General features: G+C 35.7%; 3 protein-coding genes across 4 annotated transcripts in view; 1 reads left to right on the top strand and 2 right to left on the bottom strand.

The window, feature by feature from the left end:
* Positions 1-1,443, top strand: part of arhgap42a (Rho GTPase activating protein 42a) — a 33,783-nt gene extending 32,340 nt beyond the window's left edge. The window contains exon 23 of one of the 2 annotated variants that reach the window (XM_055180450.2): positions 125-1,443. In XM_055180450.2, the coding sequence (XP_055036425.2) occupies positions 125-213 (89 nt within the window). In that variant the 3' untranslated portion in view covers positions 214-1,443. The remainder of the gene's footprint in view (positions 1-124) is intronic. The other variant, XM_055180449.2, reaches the window with a different exon arrangement.
* Positions 1,444-3,120: 1,677 nt separating this feature from the next.
* Positions 3,121-12,387, bottom strand: trpc6a (transient receptor potential cation channel, subfamily C, member 6a). Its single transcript, XM_055180297.2, has 12 exons — positions 11,189-12,387; positions 8,572-9,319; positions 8,309-8,488; positions 7,976-8,140; positions 7,259-7,475; positions 6,919-7,146; positions 6,384-6,648; positions 5,871-6,066; positions 5,103-5,303; positions 4,206-4,262; positions 4,036-4,111; positions 3,121-3,936 (listed from the first exon to the last, which is right to left on the bottom strand). Exons 1-12 carry the CDS (start codon positions 11,329-11,331, stop codon positions 3,788-3,790), a joined length of 2,625 nt encoding a protein of 874 aa, XP_055036272.2. The 5' UTR covers positions 11,332-12,387; the 3' UTR covers positions 3,121-3,787.
* Positions 12,388-14,508: 2,121 nt separating this feature from the next.
* On the bottom strand, positions 14,509-17,862 carry angptl5 (angiopoietin-like 5). Its single transcript, XM_073871277.1, has 8 exons — positions 17,355-17,862; positions 16,967-17,135; positions 16,755-16,858; positions 16,589-16,675; positions 16,388-16,496; positions 16,133-16,255; positions 15,841-16,026; positions 14,509-14,976 (listed from the first exon to the last, which is right to left on the bottom strand). The coding sequence occupies exons 1-8, from the start codon at positions 17,421-17,423 to the stop codon at positions 14,657-14,659; spliced, it is 1,167 nt and encodes a 388-aa protein (XP_073727378.1). The 5' UTR covers positions 17,424-17,862; the 3' UTR covers positions 14,509-14,656.
* Between the last annotated feature and the right edge of the window lie 181 nt (positions 17,863-18,043).

Genomic DNA, 18,043 nt, shown 5'->3' with positions numbered 1-18,043 from the left:
ATACCATTACCCAATATTTATTTATATTTATACTGTTGTAATAAGCAGATATTTAAGGATAAAGGTCACACATTAGAGATAAAAATGTGTTTATTGTTTGTTTATTTTATTTTTGTTCTTGCAGTGTATCCATCAGTGGAACCTGGGTGGCTTCAAGCGACCTATGAAGGCAAAACTGGACTCATACCAGAAAATTATGTGGTGTTCCTCTGATCTTTCTGACAAAGGCTAAAGCAAAGTCCATGGTATCCATGGTGTTTCATTTTTACAAAAAAGGACGGATGTCTATGCTTTACTGTATGTAAATATATTAAGTACGTAGCATTTTAACCAAACCAAAAATCACTCCATATGGTAATGCTTTTAGATAGTAGAAATATCTTTTATGTATTAATATTATTTGTTACCTTCCAGGTACAATCATTTGACTGTATTAACATACATTCCTCCATTTATAAATTCCCCTATAATGCAATAATTATAAAACTGTAGTTAATGAGATAAAATTGCTCATAATAGTAAAATTCAGATAGAAACTAAATATGTGTGTAATATAGATATAGAGACATATTACACATGTCTACCACATGCATACAAAGTGTTTATTTTTAGTCATACATCCAAAATAAGTAACTTCTCTCAAAATCTAAAAAACTAAAATAAGATACATGCAAATGTGTCTATTAAGAACATGAATGTGAATGAAAGGTCAATCCTATCAGCACTTCTTGGAAGATTTTTGGTTGTGCCCAATTTTGGGGAATATTTTTGAATGTGATATCAAAGAGATCTTTCATTTCAGTTATAGTGCTGTGTAGCAAAGTACTACTGCAACAATATTAACAGTGTTACTCATCTTTAAGGTGAAATAATTTCTAAAAACCAATTGATGCTCATTGTAACTGTGCAATTTCAAAACTTTACATAGAAACATGGTACCTCATAGATTTTTAAGTAATTTTTAAATAATACATCTTCAATGACTTTAGGAACCAAAAGAGGTTTCCTTGACTTCAAACCTATTTAATTATACTAATATACTTTTGTCAATTTTGTTGCCTATGCTATGTAACAAAAAGTGTGCCTTAGGCAGTTTAGTCCATACTGAATGTATTTGTTAAGTGTAATATAGTGTTTTCTTTTATGAAGTACGTTTAAGAAAAGAAGAAAATACTTCTGACAGTATTAAATTGTGTCCTGAATGCATGTCATTTGTTAAATTGTGCTAGCAAAAATGCAGTTGTTCAAGTAATACTCCTACTGTATTTTACTTTACACTGGTTTAGCATTTCTGTATGTTTTGATGGAGTAAAACCATTTACATACAGATGATTATAACAGCTAATAACATCATTCACAAAGTTATTTAATGCTTGTCTGATTCATTTCTCATAAAGCATTTCTAATATTAAAGGGACACCCAGGATTGAAAATTATGTCATTATTTACTTGTCCTCACGTTTTTCTAAACAGTATGAGTTTCTTTATTTTGATAAATGATTGTGACCACACTTAATTATAATAGACAGTATAGGAAAAAGAAACACTATATGGGTAACGTTAATTGTGTGCTTACTATCATTTATTAATATATATATATATATATATATATATATATATATATATATAAAGGATTACTTAGATTAAATAAATGCTGCTTACATCAGATCAGAAAGCCCCGGCTAGTTCTGTGTTGAGTTTGCATGTTTTCCCTGTTTACTCAGAAGTTTACTCGGAAGTACAGATTTTCTCCCACAAACTAAAAACATGCAGATTATAGGAATTGGAGATATCAAATTGCTCTTCCCCCAACTTGTGTGTAAAACTTTGCTTAGTACTTTGAAGAACTGAGGTGCTCACCTCTGACATCATTTTCAGGAAATGATGTCCAGGTAAAATGTCTGTGTGGACTTTTTTTTACAACACAGTCATTTCCAGCACACTGTAAAAAAATCCGTAGAAATTTCAATGGTATTGCAGCTGGGTTGCCGCCCGGTAAATTACCGTAGATTTAAATTTATGTTATTTACTGGCAAGAGTTTGTTCAAATTTGAATAAATTTTAAATATTATCTTTACAGAATAAAACCATACAAAAACAGCCTCATGCAAAGCATTCTGGGAACCAGAAATCATCATCAAACTTTTTCTGTTTTTTGCTTTAGATTTTGTTTCCCAGAATGTTTTGCTTGATGCTGTGTTTCCAGTTTTATTCTGTAAAGACAAAGACTTGTAAATGTTTGATGTTCGTTTAACTTTGAGCAAGATGTTGCCAGTAGTGACATGAATTTAAATGTACGGTAGGTTACCGGCAACCCAGCTGCAAATTTCTACGGAATTTTTTTACAGTGCACTCTTAAAACGTTAAAAACAACATGAGCAGTGTTAGTTTAGGGATAACACACTAAATGCGTTGTCCCAAAATACACACATCTCTGTGTTATTATTGGAACAACACATTTTGGGGAGGTTTCCCAGACAGGTTTCCCTAGTCCGAGACTAAAATAAATGTAAGAGCTGTCCAAACTGAAAACAGCTTGCACTGACATATCTTAAAATACATCAGTGTCCTTTGTTTTGCCTAAAAATGCACGCTAGTAATGTTTTTAGCAACGCATGTTTGTTAAAACTAGTTATATTTCCTAATTAAACTAAGGCCTAGTCCTGGCTTAAGATAATCGCTGTCCATGAAACCAGCCCTTAACTTGTGTTTTATTTTAAATCAAAATGACACATAAAATAGCATAAAACAATAAAACATTTGTAAAAAAATGAACACATCCTTCCATTAATCACTTAATTACCACAATTAAGGCTTTGCCTGTAAGTATTGTTAAAAGATACTGATTGGGATGAACCCAACATGTACATACAATTATTTTGTGTGAATTGAACCCAACTGATAAGTGTGTGCCTTTTTTGACCCAATGCTGGGTTAAAAATAACTCAGTATTTTTTTGTGTCATTATGATATTTTGACCTATGATACGAGTATCTTCCCCTTAATGTACTACTTTTTGGTTTCGGAGACGGGGCAGTCTATTTCAGTGACTTGTGATATATCAGAACCTTTTTTAAGTCTTTGACAGAAAAAGAAAATCAGATAAAAACATGTAAAGAATGTGGGTGCATCATATTTCTTTATTTACACAAACACTAAAATGAAAATAGTACAAATTAGGGAGTTGAAGGGAAAAAATAAAGGAGACATAGAGTTTGGGTCGGTTCTAACACTCCATAGACACAGTCCCAATGCTATGAGAGCATTTATAATACAGTGGGTGTAACAATAAACATTTAATACATAATGACTGAGATTCCAAACAGGCCAGTGTTAAGTCAAGTTATATTTACAATGTATTAGTTAAAGAAACTCTTGCTTACATAATCCCATGCTTGCAAACTAATACTGAAATAGCAATTGCTTTTTGTCATGTATTTTTATCATTTTATTCCTCAAGAATTTGCCAGCAAGTTACTAAGAGGTTTTTTGGGTGTGTGCTTTTATTAAAAGTACAATTACTAACTGAAAATCATTAACAGCTTTCAAAGTTGGTGAGTAAATTGGTGTTATGTATCATACAATAATCTTACATTACATTAAATGTATTAACAAAAGAGAAACATAGCGCATAAATCACTTCTTCACAGTCATCTTATTTATTTCTGCTAACCCAGGCAGAGGCAAAGCATTTGGAACTGAAGTCCCTGTGCAAATTGTCTTGCTTGATAAACAGTTGATTTAATATTTATTTATAGATCATATAAAAGTATATGCTTTGACTTTCTTAATGAGACTTCAGTATTAAAGGATTGTGAGAGAGAGTTTGTTCAAGTTTCCTCACTAGTTCAGCCAGCTCCTCCAGATTATGGGACTTTTCCTCCAGCAGCTCATATCGGAGACTTGAAATGTCCTGCTTAATCTCTTTTAGTTCACCTGCAACACAGAATTGTTTTCCAACAACAAGAGTGAACTAAAAAATTCATGAATCGTAAACATTTAAAACAAGCATTTATGTCATAAAACATATGTAACCTTCATTGACTTCATCGTACTCCTTGTCATTTTGAGCTTTGATGATGTATCGCTTAACCAGACGCTTCATAATTTTCTGTACAGATTAAATGCAGAACCTGTGAGTTCAACTTCAAATGTACTTAAATGCAATGTAAACTGTTTTAAGGACAATAACAAATTTCACGTGCCTGATATCGACTGGAGCGAAGAGGAGTGTTATCCTTCCTGGCTTTGTTCTGTCCCAACTGAATTGCAATCCAACAAGAGCAACATGCATGAATTTGTTAATTGTGTGATTGTGAAGTTTTGTTTATTAAAGTCTGTGTAAAGTCATTTCTGAATTTAGAATTGTTTCTAAACATATTATAACTATAAGAAATGTTTTGCTGAGACACGTTGCAAAGACTGTGAACTTTCTAGTACCAAATTGTGGAGTTAAACCATTAAACACCATAAAACAAACAATTTTTTCCACATTTCTATGTTTAGTATTATTTGGGAGGAGTTAAAAAAACTGAGCATGGCCCCTCCCCTAACACAATCGCGAGCAACATCCATTCAGGTTGCAGCGGTATTTAAAAGTGGACGTTCCTCTAGTATCCATTTCTCTTGTCTAGCTGCAGCCTCCGGAGGTCGCATATGCATGCTGTATACGTCATCATCAAGCCTGGTTTATTTAAGTTAACCATTACATTTGCAAGTCATAAGCATATTACAACAATTTACGAATAACTAAGAATAATTGTCAACTTTATAATTGTTAATATTCTGAAATAAGACCGGCTTAATGACGTATGCAGCCTGCATATGCGACCTCCGAAGGCTGCAGCCTTGAGAAACGGCCAGAGAGCGCCAGCAGCTTCCGGCGATTGGGCGTGGTTTCAGCCCCGACAGCGGACACGCCCCCAGCGATTGAGAGCGGAAAGTCCTGCCTGTTTTTTTTTAAGATTTGATAATTTATTTTATTTATTTGGCGTTTTTTATCATTTATATTTGGTTGGGTGGTGAATATCAAATTTTATCTGTGGTGTCACAAACTGAGGACACATTTAATATCGGACTTGAGCAAAAATCAAAGATCTCACCTCACTAAGCTCAGACCCCTTCATAATGGCTTTTTGTCTGTCGAGGAGCTCACGCAGAAGCCCCTTGGCCCCCCTCACCAAACCCAGAACCGATTTTGGACTTGGCATTAAGTTAAATGGCACAGGGAGAGTCCTGCCCTCCTCAAAATAAGTGAACCAGAGCTTGGCACGGGCAAACTTCCACTCTACGTCTGCATCGTCCTGCAATCAACCAAGGTTTGAATCATTTTACAAACTAAAGTAATTATGAGATTTGGAACATCAAAGTTTGATTTCAATGATTGATTTTAATCGTTGACTTGACCCTAGCCTACTCAATATTCAATATTAATGATATCAAAGTTATATTTTCACAGAATGTTCTTTACATTATGCATCAGTTTATGTAGAAAACAGTAAATCACACAAATAATTATTAGACTGGGTTTTCACAAACTAATTATTCTAGGCTTGTTCGACTTTATTCGGCGCCACTAGAACTGACAGGCGGCGGGTGACGTCAAATTACCGCGAGAGCAAGACGAAATTAGACCTTCGTATGATTTCTCGAATCATTCTCGCGGTACTTTGACGTCATCCGGTTCTTGCGGCGCCGCATGAAGTCGAACAAGCCTATTGTTCAATGCGTAAATGCCTCTATGCTTCATCAGCAGACAGTGCCTTTGTATTCAACAGATCTCATTTGCTCTAACGCAAGATTTAACATGTCAGCACCGCTTTGAAAGAATGTGAACACGCAACATTAAACTTACAAGTGAAATAGCCTACCTCAATTTCCTGAAATGAACTGTTGATCATGGCAATGAGCATGTTGAGTAGGACGATGACCACTGTTACATTGTATACTCCGTAGAGAACATATCCAATGTTCTCAATGAACTTATGTCCATTGTTCACGACTACAGATCTGACCTCAGAAAGGCCAAAGATTGCCCAAAACAATGTTTTGAAGCTTTCTTCTATACTACAGAATTAGAGGGAAAGTGATTATTATTATTAAATATATATTCATTATTATTTAACATAACCAAAACAGAAGAATAAAAGTGTGTTTCTGTAGTGTTCAGATGACGATGAACCAAGAATACACCTTACAGGTAAAATCTAAAACATCTCTGGCAATTCATACTATTTTACAAGGTGGCTAATTCATATGAATTAAATGATCTTGTTTCTTTGCACAGACCAGAAACATGCAAGTTAGGTGAATTGGAGTCTGGAGATACCAAATTGGCCATGAGATCAAGTTGGTAACATCATGCTGATTGTGTTTGTACTTACGTTGTGAAAGCATCATTCTGTTTAGCACCCAAGTAATACGAGTAGAGGTTGAACATTCCAATCATGAATGCCAAAAAGACTAGGATGAAGATAACCATGAATTTAAAGATGTCTTTCACAGTGCGGCCCAAAGATATCTGCAGAGGTCCAAAGCTTTCATTAGCTGGCAGTATGTATGCAATTCGAGAAAAGCTCAGAACCACTGCGATGGCATACAGGCCCTCTGAAACTAACTGTGGATCAGAGGGCAGCCAGTCAATCCGAGCTGGAACGAGATAAAAGAGAGACATACCATACAGACTGCTTGATATTATAAATAAGTGACCCTGCCTGTGAAAACCCAGCTAAACGTCATTTTTTGTGATTTACTCCTACTAGTAGGAGTAAGGTCATGTCAAAGATTGAAATTATTGGTTAAAGTCAAACTTTGATGCTACTAATCTTATGAGACATTAGCCTGAATTTCACAGACAGGGTCACATCATAATTTGCCGTAATCTGAGAGGTTGACTTGACAATACAGTCATTCACTTACCTAACTGGAAGTATCCCACCTCAGCCGGCAACGTTACATTTCTTAAATCTGTATAGTGCTCATCAACATAGTGCTGTGCCCTACATGCATGCCAGAAAGCCATTATCCTTGAGATGAAGGATGCTACAAAAATGGCCAACATTCCAAAGTCTAAAAAATTCCAAGGCTCAAGCAAATATTCCCTTGGACCTTGTGACCAGATCTCCTTGCACTCTGCCCAAATCATCCCTAAGAAAGTGAAATTAAAACAAAAGACAAGCAGATTTAATGAAACCGTATTAAGAGAACAGAACATACAGTCTGTGATAGAGTAGTAAATTCAACAACCTATGCAACAAACCTATGACCCAAGAAATGATGAGCATTTCCATCCACGTAAAGGGAGTTGTTTTCATACGAAACAGCTGTGTCGGATAGTCGTGAATGGTCATATTCGGAAGCAGCTTTGTCCCACCAAAGCGGTCTGCAGCGTTCATGACCAAAAGGCAAAGGAAAATAGTGAAGGAGGCTGCATGGGCCACAAACTTTAGGAAAGGGCCACGCACAATCTTTCCCATCTGTTGGTAACAGCATATTTTTATCATTTACAAAAATCTTTAATGCTTAGTGGATACACTGAAATATCAAATTTATATGCAGTAATGGATTAATATACATTATAATTATGTATTTCATATGTTTATTATAGACCCTGTCTATGAAATCCATTGATTTCAGTCAATGATTTCAATCTTTGACTGTATGATCTTACTCAGAATAAGTTCAAAGTTATATTTTCACAAAATGTTCTTTACATTTTGATTTTAAACAGTTATTAACACAAAAAAATGACATTAGCTGGGTTTTCACAAACTGGGTCACACATTTCACTACAATCTACTGTCATCGGAATTTAAAGCTATGGAATTTAAAGCATTGAAGGTGAATTTCACTTCAGAAATACTTCAGAAGGTGATTGAATGATAAATAAAAACATTCATCGATTATTGTGTAATCTTTAGCTATGTACTGTATGTTTGCTATGCAGTAAACCCAGATTAGATTTTTCCAGGTGTACCTTGCTGCATGGTGCCACCCAATACACCATAGCCAAAAAAGGAAGTCCCATAGCAACACCTAAAACCACAAGGAGTTTAATGGCTGTGCTCTGCTGTCTGAGTCCTGGCAGACTTTCATACCATATCGATAAGAGCTGTTGTTGACAGTTAGGATGAGCCACAAACTGTTTGGGATAAAAAATAAGTATGTAAATACAGGAGATTTTGCAGACAAATAACACCTTTTAAGGTTTAAACAGTAGTGCAATTACAATGAGGGATACAGCAAACAGATTTTAAATTCATATTGACTCTGAACCAGAATATAATGTACCTGAACGTCTAAACTTTACCTTTTTCAGTTCATACTTTATTGCAAGTTTTAAGCGTATAAAACTTGGCCGTCCAGGCACATCTATGGTCTCATCCTCTTCACCATTTAAAATGGCTTCCACTTCTTCTGTGCTCCGGCACAGGTCTAGAAGTCCCACAACGAAGTCTTTGCATTGAATTGAAAGCTTTCTATATTCATTCTAAGGAAGTAATCATTATAAAGCATATAGAAAGCAATATATAATTATTTTCACAGTGAATTTTTATGAGTTTGCTGTCATACCTTAAATTCTTTTTCAATATTGGCCAAAGAGGCAAGCTCATTGCTGAGCTCCAGGGCGGCCATCACAGGATCCTCATTGGACAGTGAGAGGTAAGCCGGACTGGCCAATCCCCTATAGGCATTTATACGTGAGCGGGAGTGGCTAAAAGAATCATACTTTTGATGGTAATTGCATGTGTCACATGTACAAAAGTAGTCATGCGGTTGCTCAATGCAAGCACCCTTTCTCAAGAGTATGTGCACGATTTCGTACTCGTGACAGTGGGATGCTAGAATGATCGGGGTGATGTCATGAGAAAAGCGTGTACCATCTTCATCATAAGCAAAGAAGTCATCGTGCATAGGTGCCTGACTGGGGCTCGCTGTAAGTCTCTTGGAGTCTGCGAAGGCTTTGTGGCTCAAAATGGCCTCCACGATCCGGGTGTAACCTTTGTTGATGGCCAACAAAAGTGCGTCCCCGATTCGTGATAGGTTGTCTTTATTTAACAAAAGTTCTGTTACTTCCAAGTGTTCATTCGCCACTGCCAACTGCAATGCATTCTGGCCCATATAGTCCACACAGTTAACATCCAACTCAGGAAGGTCCTCAAGCATTCGACGAACGACAGGTATGTTTCCATACTCGGCAGCATCGAGAAAGCGTTCCTCTAAAGGTGTTAGGCTGTTGGGGTGGGCATTGAACATGTAGGCTGCTCCTCGCACAGCCTGTCTTCTGCTCTTGGGTAGCATCTGTCGCGCCAGGCTCTCACTATGATTCAAAACAGATCAAAAACTTGTATTTGGGCAAATGATTTAATTATAAATGTATTTATTAAATCAGTTTGTCAATAATGTAATATGTAGCAACTGTTATGCAATACAACTGGGGGCCCTGAGGTGGTGCCAGGGGGGCCCTAGTTTAACTACATAAAAATTAATTTATTATATATTCTGTGTAATTAAACCTCAGAAAAATAAGGCTATCCAACAGCACTACACTGTATAATTTAACATGTTTAAAATTTAAAGGGATAGTTCACCCAAAAATGAAAACAATGTCATTAATGACTCGTAGAAACTCGTAAGACCTCCGTTCATCTTCGGAACACAGTTTAAGATGTTTTATTTTTTGTCCGTGAGCTTGTTGACCCTTCATTGAAAATCTACGTACGATATACTGCCCATGTCCAGAAAGGTAATAAAAACATCATCAAAGTAGTCCATGTGACATCAGTGGGTTAGTTAAAATGTGATGAAGCATCAAAAATACATTTTGGTCCAAAAATTACGACTTTATTTAGCATTGTCTTCTCTTCCGCGTCTGTGTGAAGTGCATGCGCGAGACTAAAGTCACGTGACTGCAGTGACGCGGATGACATATGACGTGGCTGACGTGTTATCTGGTGCGCCCCAGCTTTTTTGTGCGCCTGGGCTTCGTTTACAATCTGAGGGAGATGCACGCTGTAAGTTTGAAAAAAAACTTTGCAAATACGTCTGAGGATAACACGTCATCCGCGTCACTGCAGTCACGTGACTTTAGTCTTGCGCATGCACTTCACAACAGACGCAGAAGAGAAGAAAATGCTGAATAAAGTTGTAATTTTTGTTATTTTTGGACCAAAATATATTTTCAATGCTTCAACACATTCTAACTGACCCACTGATGTCACATAAACTACTTTGATGATTTTTTGACATGAACAGTATACCATACGTAGATTTTCAATGAAGCGTCAACAAGCTCTTGGACTAAATCTAAAACATCTTAAATTGTGTTTCCGAAGATGAACGGAGGTCTTATGAGTTTGGAATGACATGAGGGTGAGTCATTAATGACATTATTTTCATTTTTGGGTGAACTATGCCTTTAAGTTTTGGAATGATTTATGTCATAAATTTTGGGGGGGCAAGTAGATGTGCACTGTACACATGGGGACCGAATGCCGAAATACAATATACTACATTTTTGGTTGTATCAACTCATTCCAATTTGTAACAGAATTGGCTATTTATCAACTTTTTAACAGAATTCTCAATGAATACATTTTATAAATTAAAGGTTGGATGCCTTTATGCACAAACACTTGAATTTTACGTTTTTCACATGTGTAGACAAAAATAAAATATATAATAAAAATATAATAATTATAGAAAAAAATATGCTTCGCCAGTAAATTCCAGTGCCATTTTCATGGGCTCATAAAAAACATGATCTTTTTATAACATAATTAGTTTAAAAAGTTTTATTAAATTAAATAAAGTGTGAATTTCAGGTAGATTAGGACACTTTCTGACAGTTCTCTCAATGTCAAAAAGTACCCCAATGATAGATAGATAGAGAGAGAGAGAGAGAGAGAGAGAGAGAATGCAAAATAAAAGCTTTAGTCATAAATCTATAGTTTGAATATCCATGTTAATGCTACAATTTATATAACTTTGCTCATTTACAGTATGTATGACACACTTTAAAACAAACTTTACTTTGCTAACATATACAATGATGATCCACTTTAATAAAGAACATTAAAAACACATTTAACATATTACAGACGCATGACAGTTCAGTGCAGTACATTAAACTTCATATTATCTCAGAAAGCAATAGCAATTGAATCGAGTAGAAGTTTCACCAACTCACCTATGGTAGTGTCCATAACTGCCATATAAGTCCTCACCAAAGTCTTCGTTCATTAGTAAATTGTCTTTACTTTTATTCCTCCTTTCAATCGTGTGATACTTTGTTTTATTTTTGTCCTCTAAAACCGCTCTTCTTTGATTCATACTGTTAACAGAGGCAGCTCGCTTTTAACACGTGAATACACCAAGTTCAACTCATCCTGCTTTCCAAACATCCAGCTGTGAATGATGAAGTGTGCTCTACGCACTGACAAGTCACCATCTTTTACAATCCCTTGTTATGTTCTCGCTTGTCTTTGAGATAATGCAGACCACTGAAGAATTCTAATTGTTCCTTTCCACTCATTCACTATAAATGAAATATCCAACAATTTTACCTCTTCATTCTTGTTTGAAAATCATTCGAAATCAATTCTTTTGTTTCTTGCTTAATTAATTCAGTCAAATCCAACAGCTGAAATTGGAAAATGCATTTCTATATCTGTTTTATTAATACTTTACACAGAGTCATGGAAAAATCGCACTTTCCATAACATCCTTTCCTTTCCAAACAATCCATTAATTGTAAATTCCTTCACAGTTCCTCGTTCCAAGTTTGTATAACAATTTGTGATTAAAATCTGCTCGCGGCTTCCAAAATCAAGTAAAGAGCGCAGATGCCGTATCCCTTTGGGTCTATTTCTTCGTTCCCAATAAACCTTCACTTCCTGTGCGTTCATTACAAACGTCCAGCCCGCAGTAAACTGTGGGAAATGGCTTCAATGGAATTCCAGCCGGACCAATCAGCACGAACATTCAGCAGCTACATCACACATTTCACTCCATATATTTTGCCATTAGATCTCCCACACTCTTACTCCAATGTGTGTGTGCGCAGTAAGTCAAGTTAAGATATGTGCATGATGCAGTGGTTGGTATATTACCCACAAAAATCTAACGGAGTACGTGAGCCAAACTACTAGGTCAAAAGGTTACCCACACATGGGTCATGGGAAGCCACAGTCTTGTTTCTATTCTCATGTTGATAGGCTGCTGTACATGTGACCATTAGAGTGACTATTTTAAGATCCAGAGACATACTAACGGACTGTCATTGGCCCAAATGTTTGCAGCTATGTGACTTTGATAGGTTTGTGGCCGGCAATATGACATTTTTATCTAATAAATTATTACACAACTTTTACTTTGCAGTTTTTATACAAATTAATTACAATTAAACTTTTGAGTCCACAGATAAACTTGTTAGAAGTCCACCCCCAATCACATATAAATGTCACCACACAGACGTAAACAGGGGAGCTGTAATTCTTCTGAATGTAATCACATTAACATTTACAACCGATTTCAATGGTTTATTGATGGAGAAGTAAAAGTTCTAGATAAGTAAGAGTTATTATTTATTATCATAAAGAATTATTAAAAGTTACGCTTGTCAAGATTTGACTTATTTGTCTTGTTACTACAGTAATTGTGCAGACATGACATTGCATTACATTAGGGATGTACAATCAAGTTTTTTTTCTTTGGAAATGTATTTTTTAATTTTAGCTTTTCATTCAGAATACAGCTCATTCACATAAATCAAATAATGAGACACTGACAATCAATAAGTGGACAGACATCACACAGACTGTCCAAGTGCCAATGCATGAGCAGGCAAGCAAAACACTTTGGACTTTAAAATGGAAATATTTTATTTCAAAAGTAAAAGAAAAATATTATTGTTCCCATTACGACAACCATGCACTGTCGCTAAATTCTTAAGTTCATATCATATCTGGTGTTATTTTGTTTCATAACAGTGGACCCATGTCCTAGAAATTTCTCCATGGTCTCACAGTGACTCCCACATAGACCCAAGTCAAGATACTGCTCATGACACGCTATAACTTGGACAGTTTGTTTAGTCTTTGGCAGGACAAAATTTGGCTGGAGACATTGCTCTTAATAGAGACTGTACAGATGGTTAAACATATACACATAACGTCTGACATATTTACATTAGGATAGTGATGCTAATAGAGGCCCACACACTATGCAGACTATTTTAAGTGTGTTAATTATCTCTGTCCTGCCAATGAATCAAGACACACAATAAAGGCCACCCACATTAATGAACTCTTATTTAAAAGTATCTGGTCATATACGTCTTTTTTTGTTGACTTTATTGCTTTGTTCAAAGTCATAAAAATCCAGTCTCTCCTTTTATTAAATTATCCAATGACAGAATTCATTGCGACAGTAAATTTAGGAATTTTAATATGCACTTTACTGTCTATTAAGTGTGACCGAGTTTATTTTATAGCAGTCTGTGAATTCTGTTGTGTCATGCAAACAGCAGTTAGCTCAGAGGTTTCATTTTGGAATATTTACAGCTGTAGATATTTTTTTTAATCTAGTAGCTTTAAAAGATAACATTTTAGTAGATAAACAACAGCCCTTTATTCATAATTATGACACATAGTATAAATGAAAAGTTTGGTTCCAAAAAGCAATAAATCCATTTTGACTAATTTCGGTAAAAATTTGTTTTCTATAACAAGAAAGTGACAAAATTTTACAAAGCATCTTTAGGTTATAATAATATAAATATTCAAATCCATAATTTGATTTTCAAAGATTTATTATTTAAAAAACTGATTATTTTTTCGCAAAATGCAATAAAATCATTTTTTTTTCAAAATACTATTTATCTATTGAATCAATATATAAATGTGCTTTCATCTTTGCCATGTTATGTTCATTTAGTTGCCTAGTGGTATACACTGATAATAAATAAATATTTTTTTAAGCGATCAGCTGTAAAATATTTTGGTTTTGTTCATTTTTTTTACTTCGCGTAAAATAATGGAAAGTTTTTCATAAGATCAAAGTCAATGTGTTAGCATGACAGAAGCTTGATGTTGTTGTGTTGAGAACAAGCAACAGCCAGCATTTTTCTTCGGCCGAGTGACTCTCGCGTACATTTTTGGATTTTGATGGCTTATGTTTCTTTCCCGCAACAAAAAATGTATCAATGCCATCAAAAGTATTATTTTGTTTTTGTTTGATGGTTGATCACGAAGTCCAAAGTAGATGAGGAAAAGTAGGATTCTGTGTGTATTTAATGCGCCACCATCATTGTTTACAATGTGTGGAATGGTGCGCTGTGATTGGTTAAGCGGATTTATTGCATTCTGCAGAGAATGACTGGCGTTTGTCGCGGTTTAGAAAAAAAGGCAGAAAAGATGACAAAATAACACAGCGGATATCGAATTTTGCGTAAAATAATTTATTTACTTTATAATACCAACTAGATACAATACCGTAACTTTTTTTAAAAAATGCCGTTTATTGCGTTTTCGAACCAAACTCTTCAAATATTGTGGCTTTGTAAATATAGGACCTTGACGCATCGCAATACCAGAGGTTTTATTTTTATAAAAAGAAAAGAAAAGTGCATTCTTGAACAACGATCATCCCTTGTGATTTATTTTGAGTTTGGGACCTCAACCCTCCTGATCTTCATGGTCACCGATTTGATTTTGACAGGTATGCCGTTCTTTGTCCAGGTATCCCAGCGAATATGTGACTGGTTGGAGTAATCATGGTCCATTTGTGAGCCATTTAAATTTGCCTTGCCACACTGGTTAAACCACCATCCTGTGTTGTTCTGATGCACGCTGCAGCTCTCAACGGCTTTCTCATCAAAAGTGCAAAACGGACTACAGCCATCATTGTCAACATCGGAGGTACTGAATGGAGCCGTTTCCTGGTTATGCTCTTGGTCGTATCCTCTGAATGCATCCCCTGCAGAAAAAGAGAGATCAAACTTTAGGGGCGGTTACCCCATACAGGGTTTAGATTAATCCAGGACAAGCCTTAGTTGTATTAGGACATTTAAGTAGTTTTAACAAATAATCCATACAAAATTACATTTATTTTTGGATTAAAAGGCTTGGATATTCTATTTCCTTGGACATTTGGGAATTTATGAACAATTTGTTTTAGACAATTTCACCGAAGCGGATAAAGGGAAGATTTTGAAGGTAAGTAAATAACCTAAATCGGCGCCGCCGGTTCATGTAACTAACAACTAGATTAAAGTTTTATAACTGCTATAAATCATATGATGCTTTGTGTGTGCGCTTAATGGAATCCTGAGAGTCTAAGCTTTCAAACGTTGTGCCGCATGACCGTATATTTTGAAGATTTAATGCTTCAAAGTTACAATGACGTTTATGCAGCCTCACGTGCGAGAGAGAGGGTGTGCCGTGTACGCACAGTGATCCTTATCAGGTTAAATTGTTGCCATGGGATGTTTTTCATGTCTGCATGACCCCAATAATGTGATATGTGGTTTAGGGAATGTGAATTTCAGCAGATTAACCCTTCCAAAAAGCAGATTTTACCCCCGAATGCAATTTTTTTTACCAGAGAACCCTCCTCAAATGTTATTGGGCTACATTTTCATTTGGAAGATGCTTTGATTCAAAGTGACTTACAGTGCATTCAACTACACCTTGGGAATCAAGCTCATGATCTTTTTGCTGATAATGCAATGCTGTAGCAGTTGACCAACAGAAAGTAGTTTATAACAAGCACTTAACCTAGATTTTTAAATTCCAACACAGTATGGTAGCATGATGAGAATGAAATGAATGAATGTCTGACCTGCACTACCGGCATATCTGCCAAGGTGTAATGCGAAGAATTTGGTTTCATCCTCAAGCCAGAAATTGTCATACGAAGCATAGGCTGTGGAATCATCTTGCGAGACCAGAGACACATGCAGCTGGAAACGTGTGTTCCTCTGATTCAAAATATACAAGACCTTTCTCAGACCCAACCAATGTTCACCTAAGGAGACAAAACGGATAAAGTAAATAGCATCTTATTTCAATTCCGTTAATTTTTGTTAATTGAAACAAATCTAATTTTGGTAAGATTAAAAGGTGCATCTTACCTGGTAAGTGTCCAAATCCATCCAAGTACTCCGACCACACTTTTTTGAAGTCAGTGAGACCATCTGTTCTTCTTTGGATTACTGTCCATCCACCTTCCATGTAGTCCATCTCACAGAACACCTGTTAGATGTCCAGTTGAACACACTTAATTAATCACATTAAGCACATACCTGATATAATATGTTTGTTTTACTTCTGATTAAAACAACTGTGGCTTGACATTTTCAAACAAAAGTAAAACAAGGTACTTTCCTCAAATGAAACATCTGTGTTTTCTGGCTGAATGATGTAAATTCCACTTGGGATTTTCGGAGATACTGCCCCTAGTGTCTCTTTGATGTCACTACAATCTCTCCCGTGGGAAAACAAAAGGGATTTCACTGCAAAATGATGTTGTGATATAGATTTATTTTTTTATAAAAGTTTGAAGGGATCCTAAAAATCTTACCGTGGGACTGCATAGGCTGAATGGAAAAGATGTCACTGTTGCTTCTCTGCACATCTAAACTCAGTGTGTTTACTTTGGTCATAAGTTCAATCATCTTAAGAAAAATAAAGGTTTTGAGTAAAAAAGAACATGCCACTGAAGAAGAGGTTATATGTTTTACATTTTACACACACCTGACTTGAGAGGATCTCCAAGGTCTTCTGCTGTTCATCAATGAGGTCTCTAATCAACTTTCTGGTGCTTCTTGTATATGATACCATGGTATGTTGGAGGATACCTTATATACACAACCAGCATTAAACTATTTAAAAACCTTTAAGTAAAAAAGTGAAATGTGTACATGATTGAAATAAATTATTTTATGCACAAACAGTAAAACACCTACTGCACAGGGAATGCTTCTCATCACGCATTAGCTTTGCAGTCATTTCACATGGCATTGTGCACTTGTCTTTGCCAGTACCGCTGTTATATTCTTTTTGGCCTTGAAAAGACACGTCCTCAGATTGTTCATTTAATATTACTGGTTCATCGTGATGAATGTTCCTGGTATTCTGATATGAAAACAATAACAAAGACAAGTTTTTTTCCAACAAAATGTTAAAATGTTTTTATTGTGCACTTTACATTTTGTTTAAATAACATACATGCTATGTACTGGGTTTCATAATATTTAATAAGAATGATAATAAGTGAATAAACACTTTTAAGGAGCATTATTCATGTTATTAATCAATCACAGCTGACAGAAACCAAAAGTTTACAACACTCACCATAAGTAGGTCTGATGATGCAAAAAGATGAGGAAAAATATGAAACAAAAATAGAGTTATCCAGATCATTTTGGTCTTTGCAGCTCCACATGTAGAAGTGTGTACAGATGGGCACCTTTCTATGAGGTGGTCATTATCTCACGTGTCCTGTGGGATGGGACTGCCCTCTTTGGCATCGGAACAACCACAAATAAAAAGGCATTTACACAGCTGTCCACTCCCCAACAAAAAGTTGTTGTCCAGACCAATTCTGTGTCATTTTTTAAAGTACTGTTGCTTTATTGGACTTCAACAACATCCTGTATTGGCTATGAAAACCAGATGCTGAAATGCGACACTTCTTACTGTTGAAGTGGGAATCCACAGGGCCAGGACAGCATACGTAAATGCATTCCTTCCAGAAACACAGCGGTGTCCTGGGACATGAAACTCCACATGACACAATTAAAACACTATTAAACGTCCTGCCTTCAAGACACGTGGACCGCTTGGATTGGAAAATTTATTTTCATTTAAAATGTGTTTATTTTTTGATGTAATGTAAAATATGAATCATGCATACTACTGATGCATTTATAAGTTATATACAATGTTGCTTTCATAGAAGCAATTGGCAAATGCATAATTGTAAATGTGAGTTGCACTGTAGCCTATTCATGCAAAAAATTCATTGTCCTAGTCAGATTTCA

This window comes from Misgurnus anguillicaudatus, chromosome 9 (assembly GCF_027580225.2).
Source record: "Misgurnus anguillicaudatus chromosome 9, ASM2758022v2, whole genome shotgun sequence".
Lineage (NCBI taxonomy): Eukaryota > Metazoa > Chordata > Actinopteri > Cypriniformes > Cobitidae > Misgurnus > Misgurnus anguillicaudatus.
This window is presented reverse-complemented; position numbering and strand designations above follow the sequence as displayed.

Coding starts and splice junctions, on each gene's coding strand:
- trpc6a (XM_055180297.2), bottom strand. CDS start 11,331: ATGAATCAAAGAAGAGCGGTTTTAGAGGACAAAAATAAAACAAAGTAT. Junction 9,320..11,188: donor AGTTATGGACACTACCATAG/GTGAGTTGGTGA, acceptor TTTGAATCATAG/TGAGAGCCTGGCGCGACAGA. Junction 8,489..8,571: donor ATATTGAAAAAGAATTTAAG/GTATGACAGCAA, acceptor TTACTTCCTTAG/AATGAATATAGAAAGCTTTC.
- angptl5 (XM_073871277.1), bottom strand. CDS start 17,423: ATGATCTGGATAACTCTATTTTTGTTTCATATTTTTCCTCATCTTTTT. Junction 17,136..17,354: donor CATCATCAGACCTACTTATG/GTGAGTGTTGTA, acceptor TTTTCATATCAG/AATACCAGGAACATTCATCA. Junction 16,676..16,754: donor TGGAGATCCTCTCAAGTCAG/GTGTGTGTAAAA, acceptor ATTTTTCTTAAG/ATGATTGAACTTATGACCAA.